This window comes from Sander lucioperca, chromosome 12, assembly GCF_008315115.2.
Source record: "Sander lucioperca isolate FBNREF2018 chromosome 12, SLUC_FBN_1.2, whole genome shotgun sequence".
Classification (NCBI taxonomy): domain Eukaryota; kingdom Metazoa; phylum Chordata; class Actinopteri; order Perciformes; family Percidae; genus Sander; species Sander lucioperca.
The window spans coordinates 2,806,861-2,832,272 of NC_050184.1; the positions used below are offsets into that span (position 1 = coordinate 2,806,861).

The following is a 25,412-nucleotide window of genomic DNA, read 5'->3' on the forward strand; positions in this document are numbered from 1 at the left end:
GTCCTGCTTTCAAATTAAAACCCTATCAGGGAAGGGAAGATGTATGCCCTTTGAGGCACTGGAAATGTGAAGCATCTGTGCAGGAAGTTTGGATTGACAGTATCTCAACAACGATCAAACAAATGGCAAAATGGAAGCGATGGATAATGATGGAAGTTGTGCTGCGGAAGTGACGGTACATTACACTGAATTTCAAGACAACATGTAAACATGGAGGAAGTGCTGTGTTTGCCTTAACAGCAAATTCAAACGGGAACAGACTCATTATTATAAAATATAGGCTATAAGATGATGTGTTGACTAATTGAAAATGACTGTAACCATCCGTTACAGCTCTCTCATTGGTTCCTGTGTGTTCTGTTGACTAAAATGTCTTCTCTCATCAGTGTGCCTCTCCCCTGAACTTTGTGGTGAGGTACAAACCGGACGAGCAGCCCCTGCTCGCCCCTCACCATGACGCCTCCACATTCACTATTAACATAGCTCTCAACAGCAAAGACATTGACTACCAGGTAAATGGGGTGGAGCTGGCAGGTAAAGGGTAATTTCGGGGGTTTTTTTCAACCTGGATTTTACCAATGCATTGGTGTCTAAGTGACTAATGTGAACAAAAATCTTTGAAATTGGTCCAGCATCGAGTGAGAACGCTGTAACTGACAGCCGTGAACCGGGCTGCAATGTAATCATAAAAGGCCAATGTGCAAATTTTGTCCACTAAAAGTGCTGTTTTTGCCGCTGAGAGGCTTAGATTATTATTCTACGTGTCTGACAAAATTATGGAAAGGATCCCATATTTCAACCAAACCAGAGTGGTGATTGTTGGAACAGTGGAAAGACGAACCAAGACGGCTTTTTATAGTTTTATTTTGTTTCTGTTGACTTTGAATGAAGTGTGTTTAACAATGATAAAATTACTGTTTATTTACATGGAGTCTGGTGGGTATGGCAATAGCGATTTCGGGGCTGTTAATGTTAAACAAAAAGGATCTTACTCTTTAACTAAAAGGTCTATCTCTGTAGGGATCCTTTCCATAATGTAGTCAGACACTGAGAATAATAATCTGAGCCTGTCAGCAGCAAAACCAGAACTTTTTGTGGACGTAAATTTAAGGTGCACAATTGCCCAATAATGTTACATTGTAGCTTGTTTTGCTGCTACCGACTGCAGCGATCACGCTTAATACTGGACCGATTTTAAAGATTGTTGTTCCCATCAGTCACTTAGACACACAAAAAAAATAGGGGTCCAGGTTGAATAAATACGAAGTTACTCTTTAATAGAAGCTCCAGGATATGATGATGCAGGTGATCTTCTCTTTCTACTTCTTTGCTCCATCTCTGGACGTGAATGCTGGAGCGGCAACCATTCTGATGCTTTTCTTTATTGATCAGGAGCTGTGCGGGGCGTACATGTGTACACAGTAACACTCTGTCTGTAGCCAGATGAGCCGTTTCTATGCGAATGCTTGCATGACTCCTTTCTGTCTGTGTGTTTCCAGGCTCAGTTTGAGTTGGCCTTTGTAGTTAGATATAAGCCAGACGAGCAGCCGTCTTTGAGACCGCACCATGATGCCTCCACTTTCACTATTAACATTGCGCTCAATCAAGTGGGCCCTGATTACCAGGTGAGTGTGTTTAGAGGTTGGTAGAAATCTTACATTTCCAACAGGTAACTCACGGTTACTATATCTTAAAAGAACAGTTGGTAAGAACAAAATGTACCCAACATACAGTCCCATTACACAAGCAACTGTGCATATTAGACGACGCCTAACAAACTTATAGATTAAAGTCCCGTTCACACCAAGAATGATAACTATAACTACATTGATGTGAGCAGCCGCACTGCTTTCGCTCTGAAAACAGATTCAGCTGATAATAACTAGGGCTGGATGGCGGATTCAATACATTTTAGGCACCTAACGAATTGCCTCCTTAGTATCGAGTATTGAAAAATGCCTCGTCATTCAATACCAAATAATACCAATACCTAAGGAGCAAATCTCGTCAGCGTCAGTGAGCCAATAAGCACGCAGCATGCTTCTACCAAGATCTGTGAATGCTGCTGATTGGCTGTCTAACGTAGTAGGAGCTGAAAAATAAATGCAAAGATTTGTGCCGTTAAGAAATGAAAATGAAATATTGTAATTTCTTATTGTTAAAAATGGAATTTATAAAACTCTTATCGAAGAAAGTAGTGCTTAGGTTAATATGCTTTTATGTCCGTTTTGGTGAGCCCTTTTTTTCATAATGGAAAACCAAAAGTAGAGTAGAGCTGAGTCGAGCAGATACTATGTAATGGAAAAACGCCAAAAGTCACAGTATTGGTACCGGTATGGGTATCAGATTTTCTTTTTACAATAACGGTCTTAATATTAAAGGTGCTCTAAGCGATGTCACGCGTTTTTTAGGCTACAACATTTTTTGTCACATACAGCAAACATCTCCTCACTATCTGCTAGCTGCCTGTCCCCTGAACACACTGTAAAAAACATCTCCTCACTATCTGCTAGCTGCCTGTCCCCTGAACACACTGTAAAAAAACATCTCCTCACTATCTGCTAGCTGCCTGTCCGCTGAACACACTGTAAAAAACATCTCCTCACTATCTGCTAGCTGCCTGGCCCCTGAACACACTGTAAAAAGACGTGGTCTCTGTAGACAGCCCAGGCTCCACAAACAACAAAACAAACTGGCCAACCTGCACCACCAAACATAACAAACAGAGTTCCAGCCAATAATCAACAAGAATTTGGGGGTGGGGGTTGGGGGGTTAGTGTGCGGAAGGGAGGGGACGGGATGAGGAGGAGGGAGGGGCGAGCTAGCCTCGTTTTGTTTGAAAATACTTCGAAACGTCAACAAGAAGTGACGTCACCCAACATCGCTTAGAGCACCTTTAATACATAATGCACTAATACAGCAGACCTAACGTAAGATTACAGGACTATTTTACATGTTCATGGATTCGGGTACATTTTCTTAACTAAAAAAAGTAAAAAAAAAAGACAGCGCTGCCTTCTCCAGGAAACAGCGGCGCACAGAGCTTTAGAAAGCCGGCGATAAACGCAGACGGGCGGACTCAGATCTGTGCCGAGCGCTGGAACAAAAACACAGTTTGATGATTAAAACATCCAAACACAAGACTCACTCTCAGTGGGTTCTGGGACATTAGAAAATACTTTCAAAGTACTTTCATAGTAATGAAAACGAACACAGAGAAGCTCAGAGGTTTGATGAAGTATGGTGCTGAAATCAGAATCACGTCATTGGAAACGGAACGCCATCATATTTCTGGCATGTACATCTACGCCCCCGGTGTTTCAAACTTTCTATTTGTGTCCTTTTTTTTACTACCTTTGTCATTTCTATCTTCTTTGCATGAAGCTGAAAAGCTCGGAGCCTCGTTTTCAGTCGTTGCTTCCATGTTGTTTCCCTACATCGTCAATCAACTGGACTTATGCTACATGGATTTAAACAACCGCTAAATACAGTGTCTATCATTTGGGAAGCGGTTGTGATGATATGTTATGTAGTGGGTAAGAATTCCCACAAGGCTTTTTGAGAATTTAACCTAATATTTTTGAAAAGATGTACATTTTTAAGTACAGAATAAATAATATTTGATTGTGGATAATTATTCTAACAACACTGGTGGTTTTTCTCGTTATAGGCCATTTTCTAGAAATCACATATACTCTGTAATTTAAATAAAATCAGTTCAAATGAACACATTTGGACGGGTGGAGCCGATCTGATTTACACTCTTGGCCCCTTTTCCACTGCAGGAGCTCAACAACCTGTAAAGCGTGGTTGATGGTCGCTGCGGGTTTCCCGGCGCGAGGAGCGCGAACCATAAAATGACGTCACCAGGTCTGTCGCGTCGTGTCCCGTGCCAAGACTCCGCACGTTGCCGCAGTGCGTGGTCGTGCACCTCGTGAGTTTTTGTAACTCCATCGCGCGCCGAGTTACAAAAGAAGAGCCGATTATGGTTCAACGTGGTCGGCTGGGAAGTCTGGCCGAGCAGCTTCGCCGCTACAAACGTCTGTATGATTCTTCACGTACAGACAGTCAGACAGCCGTTAGTATGTGGTCAGAGAGAGACGCCTAGTGGGAAAAGAAGAAGCCTTTTACTGGCGAGTGTGGGAAAACATGATAGATCGCTTTGTCAAAGCTAAAAAAAAAAACAAAACAAAAAACGGCCTCATGGAAAGTATTCTTAACATCGAGAGGCTGACGGTAATTTTGACCTGGAGATAAACGACGGTCACTATTTTTGTTCTCACCGCCGCACAAGCCTGCGGCGAATCGCCAGATCAGATTTTCTGGTCTGAACGTCTGAACCTACCAGTACCTGGAACTTGCATACATCAGATTTTCTGCAGGTTTCACAGAGTCAAATTTAAGACCTTTTTAAGACCTTTTGTGAATGAAATTTAAGGCCTAATTTCAGTTCAGCCAAGTATGGCTGAAGTTGCACGTCCCCGTAGCTGAAGAATAAAATCTGTTTGTCTGTGGTACAATCCGAAAGAGACTCGCGCCAATAACACGAAAGCTGATTGGCTGCAATAAGTTGCCTGCTGGTCTCATTTCTAGTCGTAATACAGCGGACTTCTATTTGGACGAGCGACGGACCTACAACATCATGGAATAAAAAATAAAAAAGAGCACTAGAGGCATTACATGGACCTAGGAGAACAAAGACCAGTTCCAAATTATTTAAGACCTAGAAGACACTTAAGCAAATGTAACACTATATATATATATATATATATATTAGTGCTGTCAGTTAAACGCGTTATTAACGGCATTAACGCAAACCCATTTTAACGGTGTCAATTTTTTTTATCGCGAGATTAACGTTCTTTTTGGCCTATCAAACTTTGTAGTTTTTTTCACATGCTGTTGCAACAACTAGTAACGTTAGAAAAACTACAACACCACACCGCACACACTTGTTTGGGCTTTCATGTTGATAAGAGCATTAAAATGAGATAAAATAATGGACCAAAAAGAAATCAAGGATTTAGAATAGACAAAATTGAGCGTTTAATTGTGATTAATTGCGAGTTAACTATGACATTAATGCGATTAAATATTTTAATCGTTTGACAGCACTAATATATATATATATATATATAACTGACATTGCATTTTGTGAAGTTCCTGCGGTGGAAAAGGAAAGTTTCCTTCAAGTTAGCTTGCTGGTGAAACCACCTTACTGGTTAAATTCACCAAAAGTCAAACCCACTTTGAAACTGGAGGGATGAAACTCGTGTTCCTTTAAACAGTCCTTCCAGAAAAATGTGGAGTTTTTTTGTGATTGTTTTGGGCAAAAATCCTTGATTATGCGTCACGTTTTCTTAAAAAATGCGATGGAATATGCGGGACATTTATGCAATTTTATGCGACGAAATTGCGGGAACTTGCAAAAAACTCTGGTTTCATCGTGGCTTCATCGCGGGGTCTGCAGCTTTTCGATGACGTCCACGTCGCGTAATTACGTCACTTCATAACGTCACTTCATAACGTTCCCATGGCAACAGGGGAAAATGCCTGATCTTGTGTGAAGTACACGCAACATTTTTCAACTTTCTGCTAAGATTTTGCGCGGAAATCGGCAATTTATGCGGCGAAAGTGCGGCGTATTTGAAAAAAATGTGGCCCCCGCATAAATATGCGGACTTTGGCTGATTATGCGTTGAATTATGCGATCACATAATCACGTTTTTCTGGAGGGACTTGTTTTAAGGTGTCAGGTGATAATGTGCGTTGTGTTGTGACTGCAGGGTGGAGGGTGCAGGTTCCTCCGCTACGACTGCTCCATCCAGGCTCCCCGTAAAGGCTGGAGCCTCATGCACCCGGGCCGCCTCACCCACTACCACGAAGGCCTGCCCACCACCGCCGGCGTGCGCTACATCGCCGTGTCCTTCGTGGATCCCTGAAGATGGCGTCACATCACCGGCGAGTCCAGACCAAACAGGACGCTCACACGGGCTGCACCCTTCAGCATCCCAGCGCAGCCTCGTCTTCTGATCTGGAGCGGTGGCCGGCGCTCTTTTCATTAGTTCATTTGCTTTTCTTTTTTAAAGCCCCAAAAGATATCGGTTCTGTCTAAAGAATTATAGACAATTCATGATTTTCATCAACCTATTAGCAGTAGAGAATCAGTGCCCCATGATACATAATGGAACAAAAAGGACAAATCCGGCGAAAAATGAACCTAGTGTTAATAACGTGTTTGAGCTATGTTAATGGTTACTGGTTACACGGCATTCGTTGTTCGACTGGTCGTGACTGTTTTCCCAAGATGGCGCCTGCCTGTATACGTGAACGGTACTGTCTTCATAAACTATCTTTTTAATAAACTGTCTGTACACTTACAAAGTTCTCAATGCTTCGGTTTACATGTAGGGACCCTCATTATGCTACCGTGGAAGTGTGGTGCTATTGAGCCTTGTTAGTGGTGTAGAAATAGAGATTTATGTGGCCGGGTTAGCTCAGTTGGTAGAGCGGGCGCACATCTCTCCCCTTTCATGTCTACATCTGTCCTGTGAAAATAAAAGCCTAAAATTAAAGTGATTTCTTTTTACTTTACCAGTGCCCCGACGACTAGCATTATAAGCTAATTAGCGGTTTACGCTAAAACTGGTCACATTAGATTAGCATGAAAACATTTCCCAGAGAACGGTCGACTCTGTACACGTGTTATTAACCCCTAGGTTCATTTTGCGCCGGATTTCTCCTTTAACATGAACATGTCTTTACAAAGTTAGAGAACTAGGCTCAAAAGATACTTTATTTAATCCTGACTGGCTAGTAGTCCTTACCTAGCTACTGTCAGGGCACGCCCTCATACTCTGCTTCTGACTGGCTAGTAGTCCTTACCTAGCTACTGTCAGGGCCCTCATACTCTGCTTCTGACTGGCTAGTAGTCCTTACCTAGGTACTGTCAGGGCACGCCCTCATATTCTGCTTCTGACTGGCTAGTAGTCCTTACCTAGGTACTGTCAGGGCACGCCCTCATACTCTGCTTCTGACTGGCTAGTAGTCCTTACCTAGCTACTGTCAGGGCCCTCATACTCTGCTTCTGACTGGCTAGTAGTCCTTACCTAGGTACTGTCAGGGCACGCCCTCATATTCTGCTTCTGACTGGCTAGTAGTCCTTACCTAGGTACTGTCAGGGCACGCCCTCATACTCTGCTTCTGACTGGCTAGTAGTCCTTACCTAGCTACTGTCAGGGCACGCCCTCATATTCTGCTTCTGACTGGCTAGTAGTCCTTACCTAGGTACTGAGCATGTGCGACTCCCAACAAAGATGGAACAGAAGTGAGAGGTCTCACTCTGTAGCTAAAACAGAGAGCTCAACACACAGGGTGAAAAGAGGAGCTGCAGCAATGTGCAGTACAACAAAAATATGGTATTTTTAGAAAATTAAACTATGTAAACCTATTCTGATATAACCTCTAAATATAATTATGAACCTGAAAATGAGCATAATATGAGCACTTTAAGAAAAGACTTCATTGTCTACTTCAGGTTTGTGCTTGATGCTTAATCAGGTTTTAAATTGAATTTGTAAGAAACCAGCAGTATTACAGCGGAGAAGTTTTTTTACATTTAATATTTTCTTGAGCAACAGCTGCTGTCGTCATTCCACATGGAGCCACTTTGGTGCGGCCGTCGGGGCTCCTGTTTGGTCTGGAGAGCGTCGTGCGGATCATAAATCCTGTTGGGCCTCGAGCTGGACTTCTCTCAGGAAATCATCAGTTCAGCTTCCATTTCTTAGAAACGTTTGTGTAAAACTTGAATTTTAGTTCAGTAAGTTACACTAACTTTGCCTTTGTGTATCCAAAGAAATTCTTTTCTAATTCTTTCTTGAACTGAGACACTCCAAAGCCTTTAAAGCCTCTATTTATTGTGTATATTTTATTTCATAAAAGCCACACTCCGATTTTTTTTTTTTTTACATTTGCAATATAACAGCTTTTTGTGAGATTTCATATTGGAATCTGAGCATAATTTTTCTTGTACTTGGTCAGCTGTTAGTAAAGTGGAACTAAATACACACCGTTGTAATTTCTTGTTACAAGCTATCACAACTTGAATAAAATTGTGAACTGAAGAGTGTGTGAACTGTGCATTAACTCAAAGTCTCTCCTGATGTCGAGTGCTGGGATGAAGCCTGGCCAGCCATCCCAGAATAGATGCTCATTGTGGCCAGATTTGGCATGGTGAGACTGATCTAAAATACACCTCAGAAATGGAAACAAAATGCAATAACAGTGAGATGTTAAGGGCAACTTTGCTTTCCCCCCCCCCCCCCTCAACCTGGATCCTATTTTCCCATGTTTTTGTTGATGTAGTCTCACATTGCCAGACCCTCCTCCACAGCGCTGAGGAGGAGGGTCTGTCTAGTCCACACAGCATTCTTGGTTGGGAGGGGGAAAAAAAAACAAAACTCTGGTTTATTAGCATTTCTTTAAACCAATCACAATCGTCTTGGGCAGCACTAAGCGCAGCACAGAGCACCGGTGTGTGTACATTCAAAAGTTGTTTTAGTCGTGCAACAGAAAACTCAGATTGGACAGATAGTCTAGCTAGCTGTCTGGATTTACCCTGCAGAGATCTGAGGAGCAGTTAACCATAGTCCTCACAAATCCACCAGAGGTTAGAACACCAACACAAAGAAAGAGGACGGACATCTGTTCAAAAAGGAAAGGACTGATGGGTACAACAATCTTTAAAACAAGCTACAATGCAAGAAATTGGGCAATTGCACAACTTCAGTTTACACCCACCAAAGTGAGGCTTTACCTCTGACAGGCTCCGATTATTCTCAGTGTCTGACAACATGGTGGAAAGGATCCTACAGATATCCCAACATCCATGTTGCTGAAATGTGCTAAACTAATAAAGCTGCCTTGCCTATACAGGTACATCTGCACACTAAAAATAATTGACTTAAGGCTCAGAATATTAATATTCGTAGTGTTGCTTTAAGGCCATTTAACATTTTCAGGTTTTAAAAAAATGATTCATAGTTTAAAAAGGATCTTGCAAACTGAACCTGGAAATGAAATCCCTTCTCTGCAATCCATCGCTGCATATTCCCAAACAAGAATTACACAAATCAATTAACCGTTTCAAAGTTTCTAAATAATAAACCAGTAATAAGGATTTACGCCACACAATGTTGAGTTTTCCAAGTTTACAGATCTACTTCCATGTACTGCCATTACTGCAAAGTTAACTTCTGTCAGACTATCAAATAATAAATGTCCATAATCATTGGGAATATTTTGTAACATTTTATTGAGTAAAAAAAAAAAGGAAAAAAAAAGAAACTGGTTAAGAGAATATGGGGTGGCTTGGCGAGTTAACTGGTTCAAAGTGTGTGCACATCACAGACCAAATGTAAAGCGCTTTTGTCATGAAGATAGAAAAAGAAAAGGAGAGAATATACTGTACAGCACGTGGTTACGATCCAAAGCTCAACATGGAATAGACAGAACAGAGCTTTGGGCATTTCAAATACACATTAACAACTTTACATCCAGTACTCTACAGACTAACAATCTAAAAAATGTAAAGTCATTTTAGAAAGATGAAAACATTTAAAACAAAGTGGTAAAAGAAGCAGATTTCTGTAAATTAAAGCCGCTGATCACAAGCGGAAGCGGTCCGAAAAGTTAGGAGACTGTGGGACCGTTAGAGGAACCTCACTCTTCTTCACGGCTACAGGTTTGTAGTGACGGATGGGTTGAGCAGTGTGAACCTGCAGAGATAAAGAGAAGCTGCGTCAGACCACAGCCTGACCCAGACCACAGCCTGACCCAGACCACAGCCTGACCCAGACCACAGCCTGACCCAGACCACAGCCTGACCCGGACTACAAAGCTGCAGTTTCCACAAAGTCTCGACATTTTACAGAGAAACACTATTCTCAGGCTACATTTACATCGCTATGTTTTGGTTTAAAAACATCTTTTGCTACATTTCCCCCTCTCATTCCCCCTGCTCTGGCGTTTCCCCCTCTCATTCCCCCTGCTCTGGCGTTTCCCCCTCTCATTGCCCCTGCTCTGGCGTTTCCCCCTCTCATTGCCCCTGCTCTGGCGTTTCCCCCTCTCATTGCCCCTGCTCTGGCGTTTCCCCCTCTCATTGCCCCTGCTCTGGCGTTTCCCCCTCTCATTGCCCCTGCTCTGGCGTTTCCCCCTCTCATTCCCCCTGCTCTGGCGTTTCGAGCCCCTAAACCGGAGACATTTAAAAACTCTTCTGACCCCGTTTGGTTGGTAGTCTGCGGGGTTGTGTTTCAGTCTCAACGTCCTCAAACGGAGACCTTTGGAGACACTGACGCCAAAGTTTTGCCGTCTGATCGGGTCACGACGTCTCTGTCTCTGAGACTTGTCTAACGTTACCATGGCAGCTAGCAGCAGTGGGAGGATTCTCCACGCTGCCTCCTGTTAATGCCCAGTATACCAGAATGTTGATGAGATATTTTGGTTTGGGCGTGTTAGTTTAAACGGAGATTAGTTCTTCTACTGGAGCTAAAAACACTTGGCTTAAAAAACCAAAACGTAGCAGTGTAAACATAGCCTCACTCTGAGTCAGTAATCTTCTAAATAACGTGTTGTGCAGTCACCTGTTCTTGCCGCAGCCTGGCGAGCTCCTCTTTCTGCCTCTGCTCCTCCTCTTGTCTCTGCTTCTCCTCCATGCGCATCCTGAACGCCTCCTTCTCATTGGCCAGCCGCTCAAACTCCTGCCGCTCGTGCGCCCGCCGCTCCGTCGACAGCTCAAAGGCCTCCACAGCTGAGGAGCAAGTCATTCTTTAGTAGGAGCAGCGTAGTGGTCAAAACCTTTGATACAGAGTCTGCTATACCGGTTCCTGAACCACACTTTGTTCCAATACTCATCTTATAAAATCCACTTTATACAACATTGTGGTACAATTGTTTTTTATTAAAGCTCTAACATCTATGTGACGCACACGTGCGCCCCGTCGCCGTGCATAACGTAGAGTTTCTCCTGCCTGCCTCTACGTCTGTTAAGGAGCAGCACAAGTCAATCACATACGTACGTGAAGAAGGATCGGGAGACCTTGATGACTTGTACGTGAGCATTTAATGAGCACTCAGCTGACGAGACATTTAAGCAGGATGTGTTATTGTGCAGCGTCGTCCCAACTCTAAGTTCCCGTCTCCATCTCCTGAAGGAGGATTTAAACTCAGGCTGGAGGCATTGGTTTAGCTGAACCTTGTTGATGTTGTCTAAGCTTCCCCTTTAGTCTCATAACAACGTGGCGTTTCTGGAAATTCTGCTACATCGTGTAATGGCAGACGGCCAATCAGCAACATTATTAGATCTTGGTAGAAGCACGCTGCGTGCTTATTGGCTCCCGACCCTAATGAGATTTACTCCTTTGGTATTAAATGACGAGGCATTTTTCAATACTGTGAAGGCAGTTCGCCTGGTGCCTAAAATTAATCAAATGTTGGTACTCTGCCGTATTCCTCCGGGCAACAGGAACACACGTTGACGCAGCCTTCAGGAGGTTTGACCGGGGTCATGAGACGGTATACAGAGGGTGGGATCAACTATTTACTGGAACTACTGTGTGTCTGAGCTGTCAGCCAGTCAGTTGTGCACGTTTTTGATTAGCAGTGTTAAACTTATATCAGAACTACACATACTCAAACAGATGACTTTTTCTATACGGCTCCAAAAAGAGCTGGGAGAGAGAAAACAGAATGGGGGAAATGGTCCGTTTACATGGCGAAGAGAGAGCTCTGTGATGTGTACCTATATGATGTGTATACACAGCTTTGATTTTCAGTCCCTCCAGAAAAACGCAATTATGCGATCGCATAATTCAACGCATAATCAGCCAAAGTCCGCATATTTATGCGGGGGCCGCATTTTTTCCAAATACGCCGCACTTTCGCCACATAAATTGCCGATTTCCGCGCAAAATATGCGGGGCTTGCATGATTTCATAATCCCTGCATTTTTGTTGCAAAAAAGTCACTTTTCTTAGCAGAAAGTTGAAAAATGTTGCGTTTACTTCACACAAGAGCAGCCGTTTTCCCGTTGCCATGGGAACGTTATGAAGTGACGTAATTACGCAACCTGAACATCGAAAAGCTGCAAACCCCGCGATGAAGCCACGATGAAACCAGTTTTTGCAAGTTCCCGCAATTTCATCGCATAAATATTCCATCGCATTTTTTAAGAAAACGTGCCGCATAATCAAGGATTTTGCCCTCAATCACAAAAAAACTCTGCATTTTTCTGGAAGGACTGGATTTTGCATAACCATGTCCATGATTATTGCTTATTGTATTTACTACCTATCCTTTTTGCTCTTGCCCTAGTTTTAGTCCTCTCCTGCAGATGTACAATGTGAAAAGTTGACAAGTAAAAAGTAATCCGACCATATCAAAGCACGTCAGTGTGTCTGACTCCACAGGTCGGGGTCAGTGATTGGCGGTGCAGCTCACAGCTTACCCACTGGAGCCCGGGCCTCCTTTTTGGGCTGGAAAGGCTCTTTATGAGTGACCGTGTTGGGTCTGGCTTTAAATACTGCCCCTTCCTCTCGCTTCTGCTCTTCTTTAACCTGCAAATAAAGAAAGCACAGCGGTCATGTTGGAGTTTAGACGAGGTAAAGTTGATTGAGAGTCTGCGTGCGGGGGCAGAGTGTGTGGGTCGTACCATCTGTTCCCAGCGACTGCTCTTCACAGCCCCCCGCTCATCCAGCAGCAGTCTGAAGGGCTCGGGCTTGGTGGCCTCCACCTTCTTCTTCTCGGGGAGGACGACCGTGTCGAAGTGCGGCAGGGGCTGGGCCTTGAAGTGTGGAACCTGGAAAAGGAAAACAAGAGAAAGGCATTTCATTTTATAGGAAATATAGTTCAAGTGAACATTTGAATGCAGTTAGGTTGTTTTTTTAAGTTTTACTTAAATCAAAGTTGAGTATTTCTTCCAGCACTGCCAAAGAGTCAACGCAGGGTTAATTTAAGAAAATTAAAGTAATTTTTTTTTCAAGTCTTAACATGAATCAACATATTAGCAAATATAAATCCACACTGAGGCCTCTAGGTAGTCACTAACAGCCATCCACAGATAGTTTTAAAATGAAAAACATTTTTAAAATCATGCCAACAGTTAAGGCTATTTTAAAAACCTTACTGTTCTATGTACGAAGGCTTTAGGCCGCCCTGCATGTTACTGTAGGCCCAACTTAATTTTATACAACATGTGGTAGGGGGTCCCTGCTCCATCTCTTAGTTAAGGGGTCCTAGGCTTAAACAAGGTTCAAGACCCCTGCTGTATGGACACTGGTTCTGTTATAGACTCCCACCTCTTCGTTTCTCTGCTCCTCCAGCCTCTTCTCCTTCAGAGCCCTCCTCTGTTGATCTCGCTCCTCAAAGGAGAACGGACAGACTTCCACGTGGTGGTTCTCCTGCAGCTGGGGCTGGAAGGGGAGCCCGAAATGAGGCACTGGGGGGACCTTGATGGGAGAGGGCTGCTTTACCTGGCCAAAAGAGGAGGGGTTGGTTACCTCAAGTCGAAGAAAAGTCAGTGCGTTTAACAGCAGTTTTTAAAAACAGATTATAGTCGGGTTAAGGCAACACCCGATTTCTCAAACGCCACGTAAACACTGTACCTCTAATAACGCTGGTTATAGAGGTAGAGAAGTCCTTCAGTAACCGGGGTATTATAGTGCGTGCCATCTCCATTATATATCATGTTACTGATATGAGTCAAACAAGATGTCAGTCGTAGGGGTGAACACTGTGCGTTCCTACGCTGTGGCGAGAATGTGTTAATGACACATTAAGTTGTTCAATTTTACTAATTGAAAGGCTGATGGGTGCAATGTTGACAACATGGGTCAACCGGAAGAAAAAGCAGGTTGTGCGTTGGCAGAGCGCGGCCTACTGTACCGGAGGTAGAGTTACTCCGTCATTCTTCCCCGCTGACGTATACGGGGAGAACTGGCAGTAGTTATTCACCATACGCCGTTCCTGCTGTGCATGTAAACGCACTGAATGTGTGTGAAGGGAGTGAGGGGGGGGGAAAAAAAAAAAAGAAAAAAAAAAGGAGCTGAGCAGCTTTGTGTTAAAAAGACAGACCGATGTGCGCTTACCTCCTCAACCTCGGCGTTCTTACGAACCCTCTTCTTCAGGAGGAAGGCCGGAGACTCCGGCACGGTGGGGTTCACAACTTTCTTCTCCGGCAATCCCTGTTTGGAGAAGGAAATCCTTGGTATGCGAGCAGTGTAACGGTACATAGAGTTGGATCAATTCAATGATCATTCATCCAATTTCATCCATTCAAAGTGAAAATATTGATACATATCTTAAAGACGCGCCTTTATTTTGAAAGGTACACTTTATATTTATTCAGAGTTACCAGCCACTTCACCATTATGCCACTCAAAATAATTACAAACTCAGCCCCATCTGTTGAACATCTCAACTACAGTTTGGTTTAACCTACGGAGGTTCAGTGATAAGAAAGCTTTACCAGACTTTTCAAAGCCAATACTTAAACAATTTAAGAAAGTGGTTAAGGTGTTTGTCTGTGCTATGTTATGCCTATGGGATGTCTTGTAAACAACCCATGTAACGCCTAATATTTAACCGTTCCCATTTATTCTGACTTGATATTGCGTGCAATTTTAGTTTAGTTTTTAAGCCCTCTCTCCTTCCGAGTAATGTATTGGAGATAGGGGTGCAAGATATATCGACTCAATATCGTTATCGCAATATTATATCGAAAGTCTCGCAATAAGTATGCAATATTTTGTGGAGCGCTGCGTTCCGTCCGTCGGCTGTGTGGCTTAGCTTGAAACGCTGTAATGATCATTTCATTGGCCAGTTACCGTGCCACTTGCACGTTAGTGCAAGTCAGCACACGGGGCCACTACGTGACAAACCCAGGAGCGTACCACATGTGTGCATATTTCAGAGTGACAGTGTGAGTGAAGAAATAAAACGACTCAGAAGAGAAAGAAAAGTTGTGTCCTGTTCTATTTATTTTATACTGTCCAACCAGTAGAACATGTCCTGTTCTGTAGACATGGTCCTTATTTATTCATGTTGGACCGGTCCAATATATGAAATAAACCTTGTGTTGTAAGAAAACTTGTTTAATTTGTTATGAATCTACTTTGTGTTTTTCTGTAACTTTACATATGTTTAAAAATATCAAAATTAATGATATCACAATATCACATTTTATCAATATTGTGAAACCCTAATTGGAGAGAGCCCAGATTAAGCCCCTTTTTTTTGCATCTCCACATCACATCTTTTGTTGCTTGTGTGTATATTGAGCTGTAGTGTCTGTATGTTGAAAATAAAAAGTTTACACATTTAAATGTCTGGAAGAGCTCAGTAATAAATTGCCAAATCATGCTTTTTCTGAGTTGATATAAATGTAACTGATTGTGTTAATGGGCATGATGTCGTCTCATAACGATCGCAGGCCACTGAATTGAAATCGTATTTGTCAGACTGATATCATCCAAAAGAATCAATATCCTATTTGCGTCACGATAAAACTTGTGATTTACACCCTTTACTGTACACTACATTCACACGGAAATACCCTTTAACGGCTGCACATGATTTAAACTCACCACTACTCCCTCCAGGATCTTTATGGGCAGACCCTGGGCTTTAAAGGTGTGCGGCTTCTCTTCGCCTTCCTGAGGCTTCTTGGTCGCCTGTCTCTCGTGGATCCTTTTATCAATCTGCAGCTCGAAGCCTTCAGGCACGGTGGGTTCCTTCACCGCGGGCCTCTTCAGGCACTCTGCGCCCTCCAAAATCTTCTTGTTCAGCTCCAGGGCATTGAACTTAAACCTGCGATTGAAACCATAGACTGTAAAAAGATGCCTCGTCCTCCCGCTGTACAAACGGTGAAGCCAAAAATCTCTCAAGTTTTGAAAAAGATGATCAAAATGTTGGGAAAAAAAAGAAATGGTTTAAATTTTGACCCAGAAAAACAAAAAGTTGCACGGTCGATGGGAAGACAACACAAGGGTTAAACACTACAGTAAAAAAAGGTTGTTACTTGTGAAGTCTTTCCACTTCTTCCTCCTCCAATTCAGCGCTGCTCTTAACGTTGGTCGGCCGGCTCCTCTGGCGGGTCAACAGGTGTGGCGTGTGCGGCTGCGTGAGCTTCAGCTTATCACCCTTCACTGCAGACGGCCCTGAGAATAAACAGAACCCTGGGTTGTATTAAAGCCCCAACGGCACCGAAAAAATAAACTTTTAAAAACAAAATGTAAACATCCTGCACACCTCCGTCTCGAGTATTGCGGCTGCGCAGATGGTAGCGGTCAGGGGTTCGTTTATAGTAGCGCTCTATCTGCTGAGCCATGGGCACGTAGGCAGCCGGCTCGTCCGCCTCTCTCTTGTTGCCCGTCGACAGGTTGAAGGGTTTGGGCACTGTGGCACCTCTCGAAGCCTTGGTCTAGTGGAAGAAAAGGGGTGCAACTGTAAAAAGTGTAGGTTTCTTGTGAGTCAAGTTGTCCATGTGCAACTTTGGTTGTCTGGAATTACTTTCCTAGGTTTGGGACAGTCAGACAGTCGGGAAGAAACCTGTGCGTTCATCTGAATGACGTAACGTATCATCTTTCCCCCAATTTTCAATCAAGTAGCGGTGATGTTTTGTCCGCGTATTTAATGTGATGTAATGTTAATAATGAACTGATAGCGGAGCAGCGACCATAATCGACACTGGTCCTTGGACGGGGCTGGTCGGAAGTAGAGCTCGACCGATTAAGGATTTTTAAGGCCGATACAAATATTTGATGATTCAAAAGTCCGATATTCTGATATCGGCCGATATACACATTTAAAAAAAATTAAAAATCCAGAAAAACAGATTTCCCTAACATTAGTTATTTGTAGTTATTTATGAGTCCTCACTAAAATATGATAATGCAGTTTAAAAATAGTTCTATTGTAACAGAACAGAGGAACATCAAAATATATTAAAGTTCTGATAAAATGTATAAAAATAAACTTCAGCCCCAACAGGGAGGTTGTAGCGCGCCCTCTGGTGGACAAACTACTTAACACCAACACAACATGGTTGAAGGGTGTTTCATTTTTATTTTATTAATATTCCATTATCAGAATCATTTGTCATAAATGTATTTTATTTATTTATTTATTTATTTATTATTTTTTTTTTTTTTTTAAATCGGCCATTATAAATGCAGATACCGATAGTTCGGTTGGCCTCTAGTCGGAAGACGAAGCGGCAGCGGAGCCAGGCCTTCCACTTTGCCTGGCGGGCTAGCACTGATGTTTGTTTGCCCGTACGTATGAAACTCCAGAGACAAAGAGTTGTGGTTATAACGTGACACTGATATGCTAATGAGTGCTCTAAAAAGCCCTGGTACACCCTGTTTTTCCTCAGTAAGATTTTACTCTTATGAATGTGTGCTGGAAGCCAAGGTTTTTATAAACTAGTAGTTTCCATCTAACAATAAGCATTTGGGTTTTGCTGAAGACATTTAGGGGAAGCTGCATTTATCCAGCTGTCTGTTGCGTTTAGAGCACAGTGTCAAACTCACCACACCAAAAAAAAAAAAATAAGAAACTGTTTTTCATACTGTAATTATGCGACAGCGGTGCAGAATTTGACAAATTTGCCGACTTTGAGACTTAGAATTCTCTGCAGAAGCAGTGAGTTTTTTAATATTCAGGCTGTGAAACAGGTTGTGGTGAGTCAGCTGGGTGGCAGCTGCTTTTAAAAATGTAATGTTTGTTTTTCATGACTTGCCAAATTCTACGATGGCCAAGAAATTTTGCTGACTTTTTTAGGGTTTTATGTTGACCAAACTGTATGGGAGAAAGCTATGAGACATGCAATAACAAAGTTAATTGACTTTTGTTAAATAAAAGCATGTCAATAAGCATGTAATTCCCAGTGTGGCCCTTCGTGAAATTGAGTTTGACAGCCCTGGTTTAGAGGATCCACTGACATTTAACAGGTCTTACGTGAACCATTAGTGCTCTGGGTTGGACTGCTGGGCCATTCAGGTTGCACTATAACTTTAAAAGAAAGAAAAGGAGTCACCATTATGAAGTGCTTACTTGGGAGGAGGGTTTGCGGAGCTGACTGATAAAGTCCACATCCTTGTGGGCTGCACTGGATGAAGCTGTGGCCTTAGCGCGGGTGTTTGCATTGAAGTGGAATTCTTTAGGCACAGTCGCAGACAGCACCATCTTCTTTGGTGGAGGAACTGAAAAGTTGTAGAGTCAACCTGAAGCACAACTTTCAAATCTTTGGTATGAAATGGTAAACAGCTGGTTAGCCAGCACATTTACAAAAGGCTGTTGTCTGTAGGGCTGCCACCTCTTAGTCGATTAGTCGACTAATCGGTCGCTTTGGTCTTAGTCGAATAAGAATTTCTTTAGTCGATGACAGCCCTAGTTGTCTTGTTGCAGCCGCACATAAAGTCAGTAAAGTCTACTCACTGCCAGCCAGAGCAGCTTTGTAGCTGGCCTCGTTCTTCCTGCGATGCAGAGCTACTTCACTCTGGAGGACCCTGATGCGCTCCAGCTCCTGTTCTTCTGAGCTATTTGGCCTGTTTATATAAAAAACCCCAAAAAAAAAACACATTATTCATGAGTAAAAATACACTAACCTGCTTTTCCATATCACTCATTAAAAAGAGTGGAGAAACAGCCATTAACACTGTCTAATGTGGACGGATCACAAGTTGTATAAACACGTTCTTCTCTGGCATAACCTGACCCTTAAGCGCGATTTATGCTTCTGCATTAAATCTACGCCGTGGCAACGTACGTAGAGGCACAGACTCTACGCCGTAGCCTGATGTGCGCCTCTTGTGGCTACCTACGTCTGGGTTCTCCTTCGCCATAAACATGAAATCAAGGAGAGGGTCAACTTTTCCTGATACAGATTTCCCACTGTGTTCAGAAAGAACAGGGGAGACACTTTGTTTCTCTCACTATGACTCTAGAGTCACTACTCACTCTGAAGATAATCACCGTAACTCTCACTTGCTCTACACACAAACACACATGCTGGCCCTGCTATTCTCTTAAAAAGAGATTGACGCAGAAGTATAAACTTCAGGCCACTTACGTAGGCTACGGAGAAAGCTCTGCGTGGAGCCTCCGCAGAACCATAAAAATCACGCTTAAGTGGAAAACACCACTGCTGCAGCACATCAAGTGCTGCTTCAATAGGAGCTCACCAAGCAATATCCATCTTGCCGTTGCATCATCATCGGCAGATTATGGGTCGTATAAAATTGGGAAATTCATTTCTCGACTGGGATGTACAAACAGTGAGCGAGAAATGTGTTTTGGAGAGGTGCCTGCAGCCATTAGCAGATCTCCCAGTCCCTTCAGGGTTTTCGATTAAGTAATCATAAGACAGGAGGTTCCAGGAGGAGGCTGAGACACACTGGTTGCCTTGTTAGAAGACTCACTCTGCGTTTGAAGTAGTGGAAGCTGCTGCTGCCACCGCCTGTGTCTTGGGCGCATTCCTGGCATTGGACTGCCTCTTGCTGCGGAGGACACTACTGGATTTTCGGGCAGTAGGAGGAGTTCTGGAAGAAACAACCACAGTTGAAAACTTCAAAAAAGGTAATAAAGTGACAACTTTGACAGGGCCTCTCATGTGCGAGCGTTCTGTAAAAGTGTAAAAAGAAACTGTTGATTCTGGACTTATAGTCTCTGTTCAGTGGGTTTTATGGAACCGACCGATTCAAGTTAAATCCGTGCCAAATTTTGGTGATTGAAAGCACCCAAGGGTGAGCTTCTGTCCCCTCCTCTGCATGTTTGACGGAGGGCCTGAGCTGCGGTGGAAACCGAGCGCAGCAATGCTGCTCCTGCAGCTTGTTCAGGTCACCCTGAGTCAGAGCTAATGCTGATAAAGCCGTCGCAAGTATGGTAATACTTGTGCAAAATCCAGGCAGACAACGTTCACTGCATAATAATGACAATATTACAACACTTACGGTTTGGGTTTCTTTGGCGGTGGGGAGGCTGGCCCGCCGGTCATCTCTTTACGCTTTGAAACCCTAAAATGAATAAATGACACATTTACACACACTATTTTTCAAGCTCATCTCATGATACACAACTCTATAGCACCCTTTGTTAAACCCTCCCTATAGTTTAAATCTTTCGTTTTTTTTTTCCCCTTATCTGTGAAACCGTCTTCCAGCCTCGAAACCAAGACAACTCTGAGCCACAGGCACCGTGTCACCTTTGCAAACCAAGATCTTGTCGTCCCAAAGACGACAAAATATCTTGGTGTGCTACTTGATTCACACCATACACAACGGGAACACATTTCTAATCTAACAAAAAAAAAAAAAAAAAAAAAGCTGAATCAGAAACTGTGTGTATAATATTAGATCATATCTTTCCTTTTCTGAAAGCTCCCTACATGCAATTGTGTTTAACAATGTCCTACTGTCTTCCAATCGGTCTCTAACCACTAAGGAAATTACAATCAAACGCCACAGTAATCTTCCAAAAGTGGTCTCACCATTGCACTCCCACGCTCAGACTCACCAGAACTACATAAACAGCCACGCTATTACATCTCATTTTCAGATTCAAGATAGCACTTCTCCAAAACTTGCTGCACACAATATGAGACCTGTACGCCTCAGACAATCATTCCAGTTCCCCCCCCAATACAAAAAAACAAAACCTATGGTCAGAAATCCTTTTCATACATACATTTGGAATAACATTCCCCATCACATCAGAACACTACCATCCATCACATATTTCAAAAAGGCATACAAACTGTTCCTTCAACAGTTTGAACCATTTTTGTATGTGTACAAGAGCAGCCATCACAAGGATGTTACCTGCGTGGTTGGGCAGGCAGTTTAGTAGTGGCCCGAGTGGTCTTTCGCCGTGCACCAGTCCGAGCAGGAGACCCATCCCCCCTAAAATGAATAAATTAATGAGAAACATTTATACACTTTATTCTTCAAGCACTTGGTTCTGCACATCTCATGATACACAACTCTATAGCACCTTTTGTTAGACCCTCCCTACAGTTGAAATGTTTTTCCTGTGAAAGTCTTCCAGCCTCAAAACCAAGACAACTGAGCCACAGACATTATACAACCGTCTTTACAGGCTGAAAAATATTCCCCATAGCTAGTCAACTCGACTTGATAGGTAAATTATAAGTTGTAATCTCAATTCCAAAGGCAGTACAAAACAGGAATATCCATGTATGCACACAGAACAGACAGTCTAACAGTGAGTGTATGGGACTGACACAAGAGGGCACACTTAGCTCGTCTGCTTGTGGACTGTCACATGGTGTAAGGCAACAGATTACCCACGCTACTGTGCCAGAATCATCAGAAAAGACCATAGAAATAAAATAGAAAGGCCATTCCCATACAAAAATCACTGCAGCAGAACGGACAGAGTGGCAGCCATTTTTTATGTGTACAAGAGCAGCCATCACAAGGACTTCACCTGCGTGGTTGGGCAGGAAGTTGAGAAGCAGTGGCCTGAGTCCTTTGCCGTGCACCAGTCCGAGCAGGAGACCCATCCCCCCAGGATGTGACTATGTTTGAAGGTTGAGAGGTGGACGTCCCAGGAACTGCTGAAATATTGAAGAGTCCATATGTGTTCACGTTATGAGGATCATTCACTGAATAACAGAGAAAGCTCAGCTTTAAATAGTCTTTGTACTGTATAGACACAAAAGGAGACAATGCAATCTTTCCAATGCCAACATATAACAAAGTAAAGGTAACTGTGATAAATGAGAGAACAAGAAGTCAGTCTGAAAGTCTTTCACCTACATGTTTGAAGGGTTCATTTGCAAAAACTAAAATCATGATTGTTGTGCAATTCAGGAAATCTAAATCAAACTGGTGTTCATTAATTTTTAGAATTTGTCTTTGCAGATGAATTCCTTTATTTATACCTGCAGCATTGATTCAATGATCCATTAGGGACCCGCTGGAAGCCATTGTTAACGGCTGTGAATCCACGTTGACTACAGCTGCTGTCTGCAGAAGGAGCAAGCTACTTTACAGACCCACCTTAAAGACTACAGTGGGGAGAGCATTTTATTCTCCAATTCCCCGAGTAACTAAGTTTTTTTTTTTTTTTTTAATAAATATGAACAAAAAGTGCATCTTTAGTAAATAGCTATGATAAAATGACAAACCAGAGTCCCCGTCTGTCTTGACTTGCGGGGCTACGATGGCTCGAGGCAGGTCGGACGCATGGCTTCTCCTGAAGGACTGGTTAGACCTCGGAGTTTTAAGGTGGCCGTCCGTTCCAGCGCTCTGTTGTTCTGCACATAACAGTCAAAGATCAAGAAAATGGACTCTTACAAATTTCATGGTTAATTCAACCTAAATATTGGCTACTCTAATCCAAGGCCACCCAATTTGGGGCCTGCGGACCAAGTTCGGCCCATGCTCCCTTTGTTGTGGCCCGCCATGGAATTTGACACGCTCATGCTTATTCTCCTCATATTTTGAAAGTGCTGTAAAATCTGAACAGTAATAACAAAAACACATTTTGTGGAGCTAAAAAAGTAATTAATCCGAATTTTACAGTAATGTAAAGCACAGTGCTTGTAGGTAAACTTCCCTATTAAATTTGCAAGTTTTTATCTGTGAAGAATTACAAGAACTATGGAATTCTTCAAACATTTTATGGCTTGTGGCCTTCCATCCAGATACATTATGGCCCTTTATGCCCCCCCGACCCCCATCCCTCTAATGTCAACTAAACTAAACAGTAAGACCCCATTCAGACCAACACCATGAAGCGGGTCAACCTAGGGCTGTGCAAAAACAGTTACTTTGCACGTAACTTTTTGCAAGTAAACACTTATTGTCTTGTGCTCTGAAGATTAATTAAAAAAAACTTTAAAAAACAGGTCAAACAGGAAAAGTAGGAAGGGAAACTTCAGTTTAAAATGTTCCACTGTTGATTTGTTTGTTTTTTTAAGTTCAAGAAATGCACTACAAGCATCATTTGTTTTGATTGTGCGCTACCTTTTTCTACTTTTAAACTCTTTACTTGTGTCACAAGTGTACATGTAACTCCTTTGCATATATTTTTAATTCATTCCACCATTGTCTTACTGTTTACAATAGACCTTTTTCACGGCAGACATGTTGAAGTGTCACAGTAGGAAAAGCGCAAGTGTATCCTAAACTCATTAATGATGAGAGGTCCTGGGATTGTGCATGCTGACTCCCTGAAATAGCTTACTGGGACACTTGATGGAATTGAGCCATCTTTAAGGTTATCAATGTCAGCTGTGCTTTTCCTACTGTGACAAGTCCAAATGTCTGCTGTGAAAAAGGTCCATAGAGCTGCAAAGATTTATCGATTAGTTGTCAACTATTCAATAAATCGCCAACTAATGTATTTTGATAAGTTTTTATGAGACAAGTGTAACAATCATCTTGCAGCTTGCCAAATGTGAAGCGTTCCAGTTTCTTCTCTCCTCTGACCGTAAACTGAATATCTGAGTTTTGGACAAAAGACATTTGAGGAAGTCATCTTAGGCTTTGGGAAACACCGATCAACATCTTTTACCAATGGACCTTTATCCACAGCAGACATTTGGACTTGTCATAGTAGGAAAAGCATAGCTGAAATTGATAACCTTAAAGATGGCTCAATTCCATCAAGTGTCCCAGTAAGCTGTTTCAGTGAGTCAGCGTGCACCATACCAGGACCTCTCCTAAGTGGAATGCAGCCATCATTAATGGTATTTGAATACACCTGTGCTTTTCCTACTATGACATGTCAACATGTCTGCCGTGAAAAAGGTCTATTTCTGACATTTTAAAGACCAAACAAGTAACGTTTAACCGATTAATCAAGAACATAATCACACACACACACACACACACACACACACACACACACGACTCCGGCCATTAAAACCGATTATTCTTCTCTAAAATCTTAAAAGCCCTCTTCTAACAGCGACCCCCAGGCTGTGTGTGGGTCAGGACAATGTCTGTGAGCCGCAGCAAAGTCACTCACTTCCTGTACGTTAACTAGTTCTCTCTTTTTTGAAACACAACCACTTTGCTCTTCAGAGTAACGGACTATATTCTAGCTAAAACAACACAAACTCATTGTCCATTTGTCCTGAGGCTAAGCATTCAGCTGCCAGGCTGAATGAGCAAATGTTAACCAATGTTTAACACTTCAACATGAACTAAATACCAGTCAAATTAAAATATTGTCGGTAACGCTAGACTTACCAAACCAATTATCTTCGCTTTCGGCATTCTCCAGTTGTAACGTTACGAGGTCGACGACGTGGGACGGGGCATCAAATTCGTAGAGATGAGACTTATCACCGGAGTCGCTATTGTCCATATTCTCAAAATATGGTATTCGACAGCTCACCTAAACAAGAAACCATAAACACGACAAACCCTGAATTAGAAATATATCAAATGTAAATTGCTGTGTTAATGAAAGCCACCGTTAAACTACTGAGTAACGTTTGGGAGTCGTATTTTCTTCATATAGCTAGCGGACTATGTGAAGAACTAGCTAACTAACTAACTAACGTTCAGCTGCAACGTCACGTTAATGTAATTTTAACGTAAAACTTATCAACTTAACGTAGCTAACACATCAAGTATTGCTACAGTAATGTTGCTATTGCATTAGTAAAAGGTAAACTTTGAAAATAGGGAAACAATTACCGATGTACTGCTAAATAATAAGTAAAGTTTGTCGAAATGCTTACCGAAACGTCTGTTCCCAGAGCAACACAAACGAACAAGCCGTTAGCGCTCAAATCGTCTTCCTTTTGAACCAGCCAATGGCTAACAACTATGATAATCAGCCGTGATCAGCTCGCCGCTTATTGGCTATTCTTCTCCTTCATCTGTGTGTTTATTGGCGGATCACAAGCATACTGCCACCCAGTGTATCGGAGTGGGTAGACGTCATCATTTATCTGATTATCGATTGGAAAAAAAAAAAAGACTTATTGGCACTTATTCAATACATCCATGCTCATACCTCATACAAGTCAATTTCCTTTGTCCTGACCACGTGATCACCATGTAAAATATTATGTTGAAATTCTCTGTTGCCAAAACGAATGCATGGTCAGAAGTCTTAATTCTCACATTTACATGTGGAAGTATGCTGGCTCTGTGCATGCTAAAAGTATTGTTTATTTAAATAGAGTCTGGTTGGTTTGGCAACGGCGATTTGGGGCATGTTAAACAAAAAATATTTTACTTTTTAACGAAAAGGTCAACCTCCTTAGAAATCCTTCCATAATGTTGTCAGACACTTAGAACAATAATCTGAGCCAGTCAGTGGCAAAAACAGCACTTTTGTGGATGTAAATTGGAGGTGCGTAATTGCTCAATAAC

General features: G+C 42.5%; 2 protein-coding genes and 1 long non-coding RNA gene across 6 annotated transcripts in view; 1 reads left to right on the forward strand and 2 right to left on the reverse strand.

Annotated features, from left to right (window-relative positions):
- Positions 1-6,192, forward strand: part of plod1a (procollagen-lysine, 2-oxoglutarate 5-dioxygenase 1a) — a 36,332-nt gene extending 30,140 nt beyond the window's left edge. Inside the window, exons 18-20 of one of the 3 annotated variants that reach the window (XM_031311197.2) lie at positions 387-512; positions 1,500-1,625; positions 5,787-6,192. In XM_031311197.2, coding sequence (XP_031167057.1) covers positions 387-512; positions 1,500-1,625; positions 5,787-5,942 — 408 coding nt within the window. In that variant the 3' untranslated portion in view covers positions 5,943-6,192. The remainder of the gene's footprint in view (positions 1-386; positions 513-1,499; positions 1,626-5,786) is intronic. The other 2 variants (XM_031311213.2, XM_031311206.2) reach the window with 2 other exon arrangements.
- On the reverse strand, positions 6,080-6,894 carry LOC116058760. Its single transcript, XR_004107113.1, has 2 exons — positions 6,766-6,894; positions 6,080-6,220 (listed from the first exon to the last, which is right to left on the reverse strand). It is a non-coding gene; the product is annotated as an uncharacterized LOC116058760 (long non-coding RNA).
- Positions 6,895-9,622: 2,728 nt separating this feature from the next.
- On the reverse strand, positions 9,623-24,891 carry tpx2 (TPX2 microtubule nucleation factor). Of its 2 annotated transcripts, XM_031311241.2 has the most exons (18): positions 24,773-24,891; positions 24,276-24,423; positions 22,205-22,333; positions 21,502-21,631; positions 20,874-20,954; positions 20,007-20,069; positions 19,476-19,595; positions 18,493-18,602; positions 18,109-18,257; positions 16,303-16,474; positions 16,073-16,211; positions 15,639-15,861; positions 14,142-14,237; positions 13,353-13,526; positions 12,707-12,853; positions 12,503-12,611; positions 10,641-10,807; positions 9,623-9,776 (listed from the first exon to the last, which is right to left on the reverse strand). In XM_031311241.2, exons 2-18 carry the CDS (start codon positions 24,391-24,393, stop codon positions 9,666-9,668), a joined length of 2,238 nt encoding a protein of 745 aa, XP_031167101.1. In that variant the 5' UTR covers positions 24,394-24,423; positions 24,773-24,891; the 3' UTR covers positions 9,623-9,665. The 2 variants fall into 2 exon arrangements, with proteins under 2 accessions (XP_031167101.1, XP_031167088.1); XM_031311228.2 differs by lacking the exon at positions 20,874-20,954.
- Between the last annotated feature and the right edge of the window lie 521 nt (positions 24,892-25,412).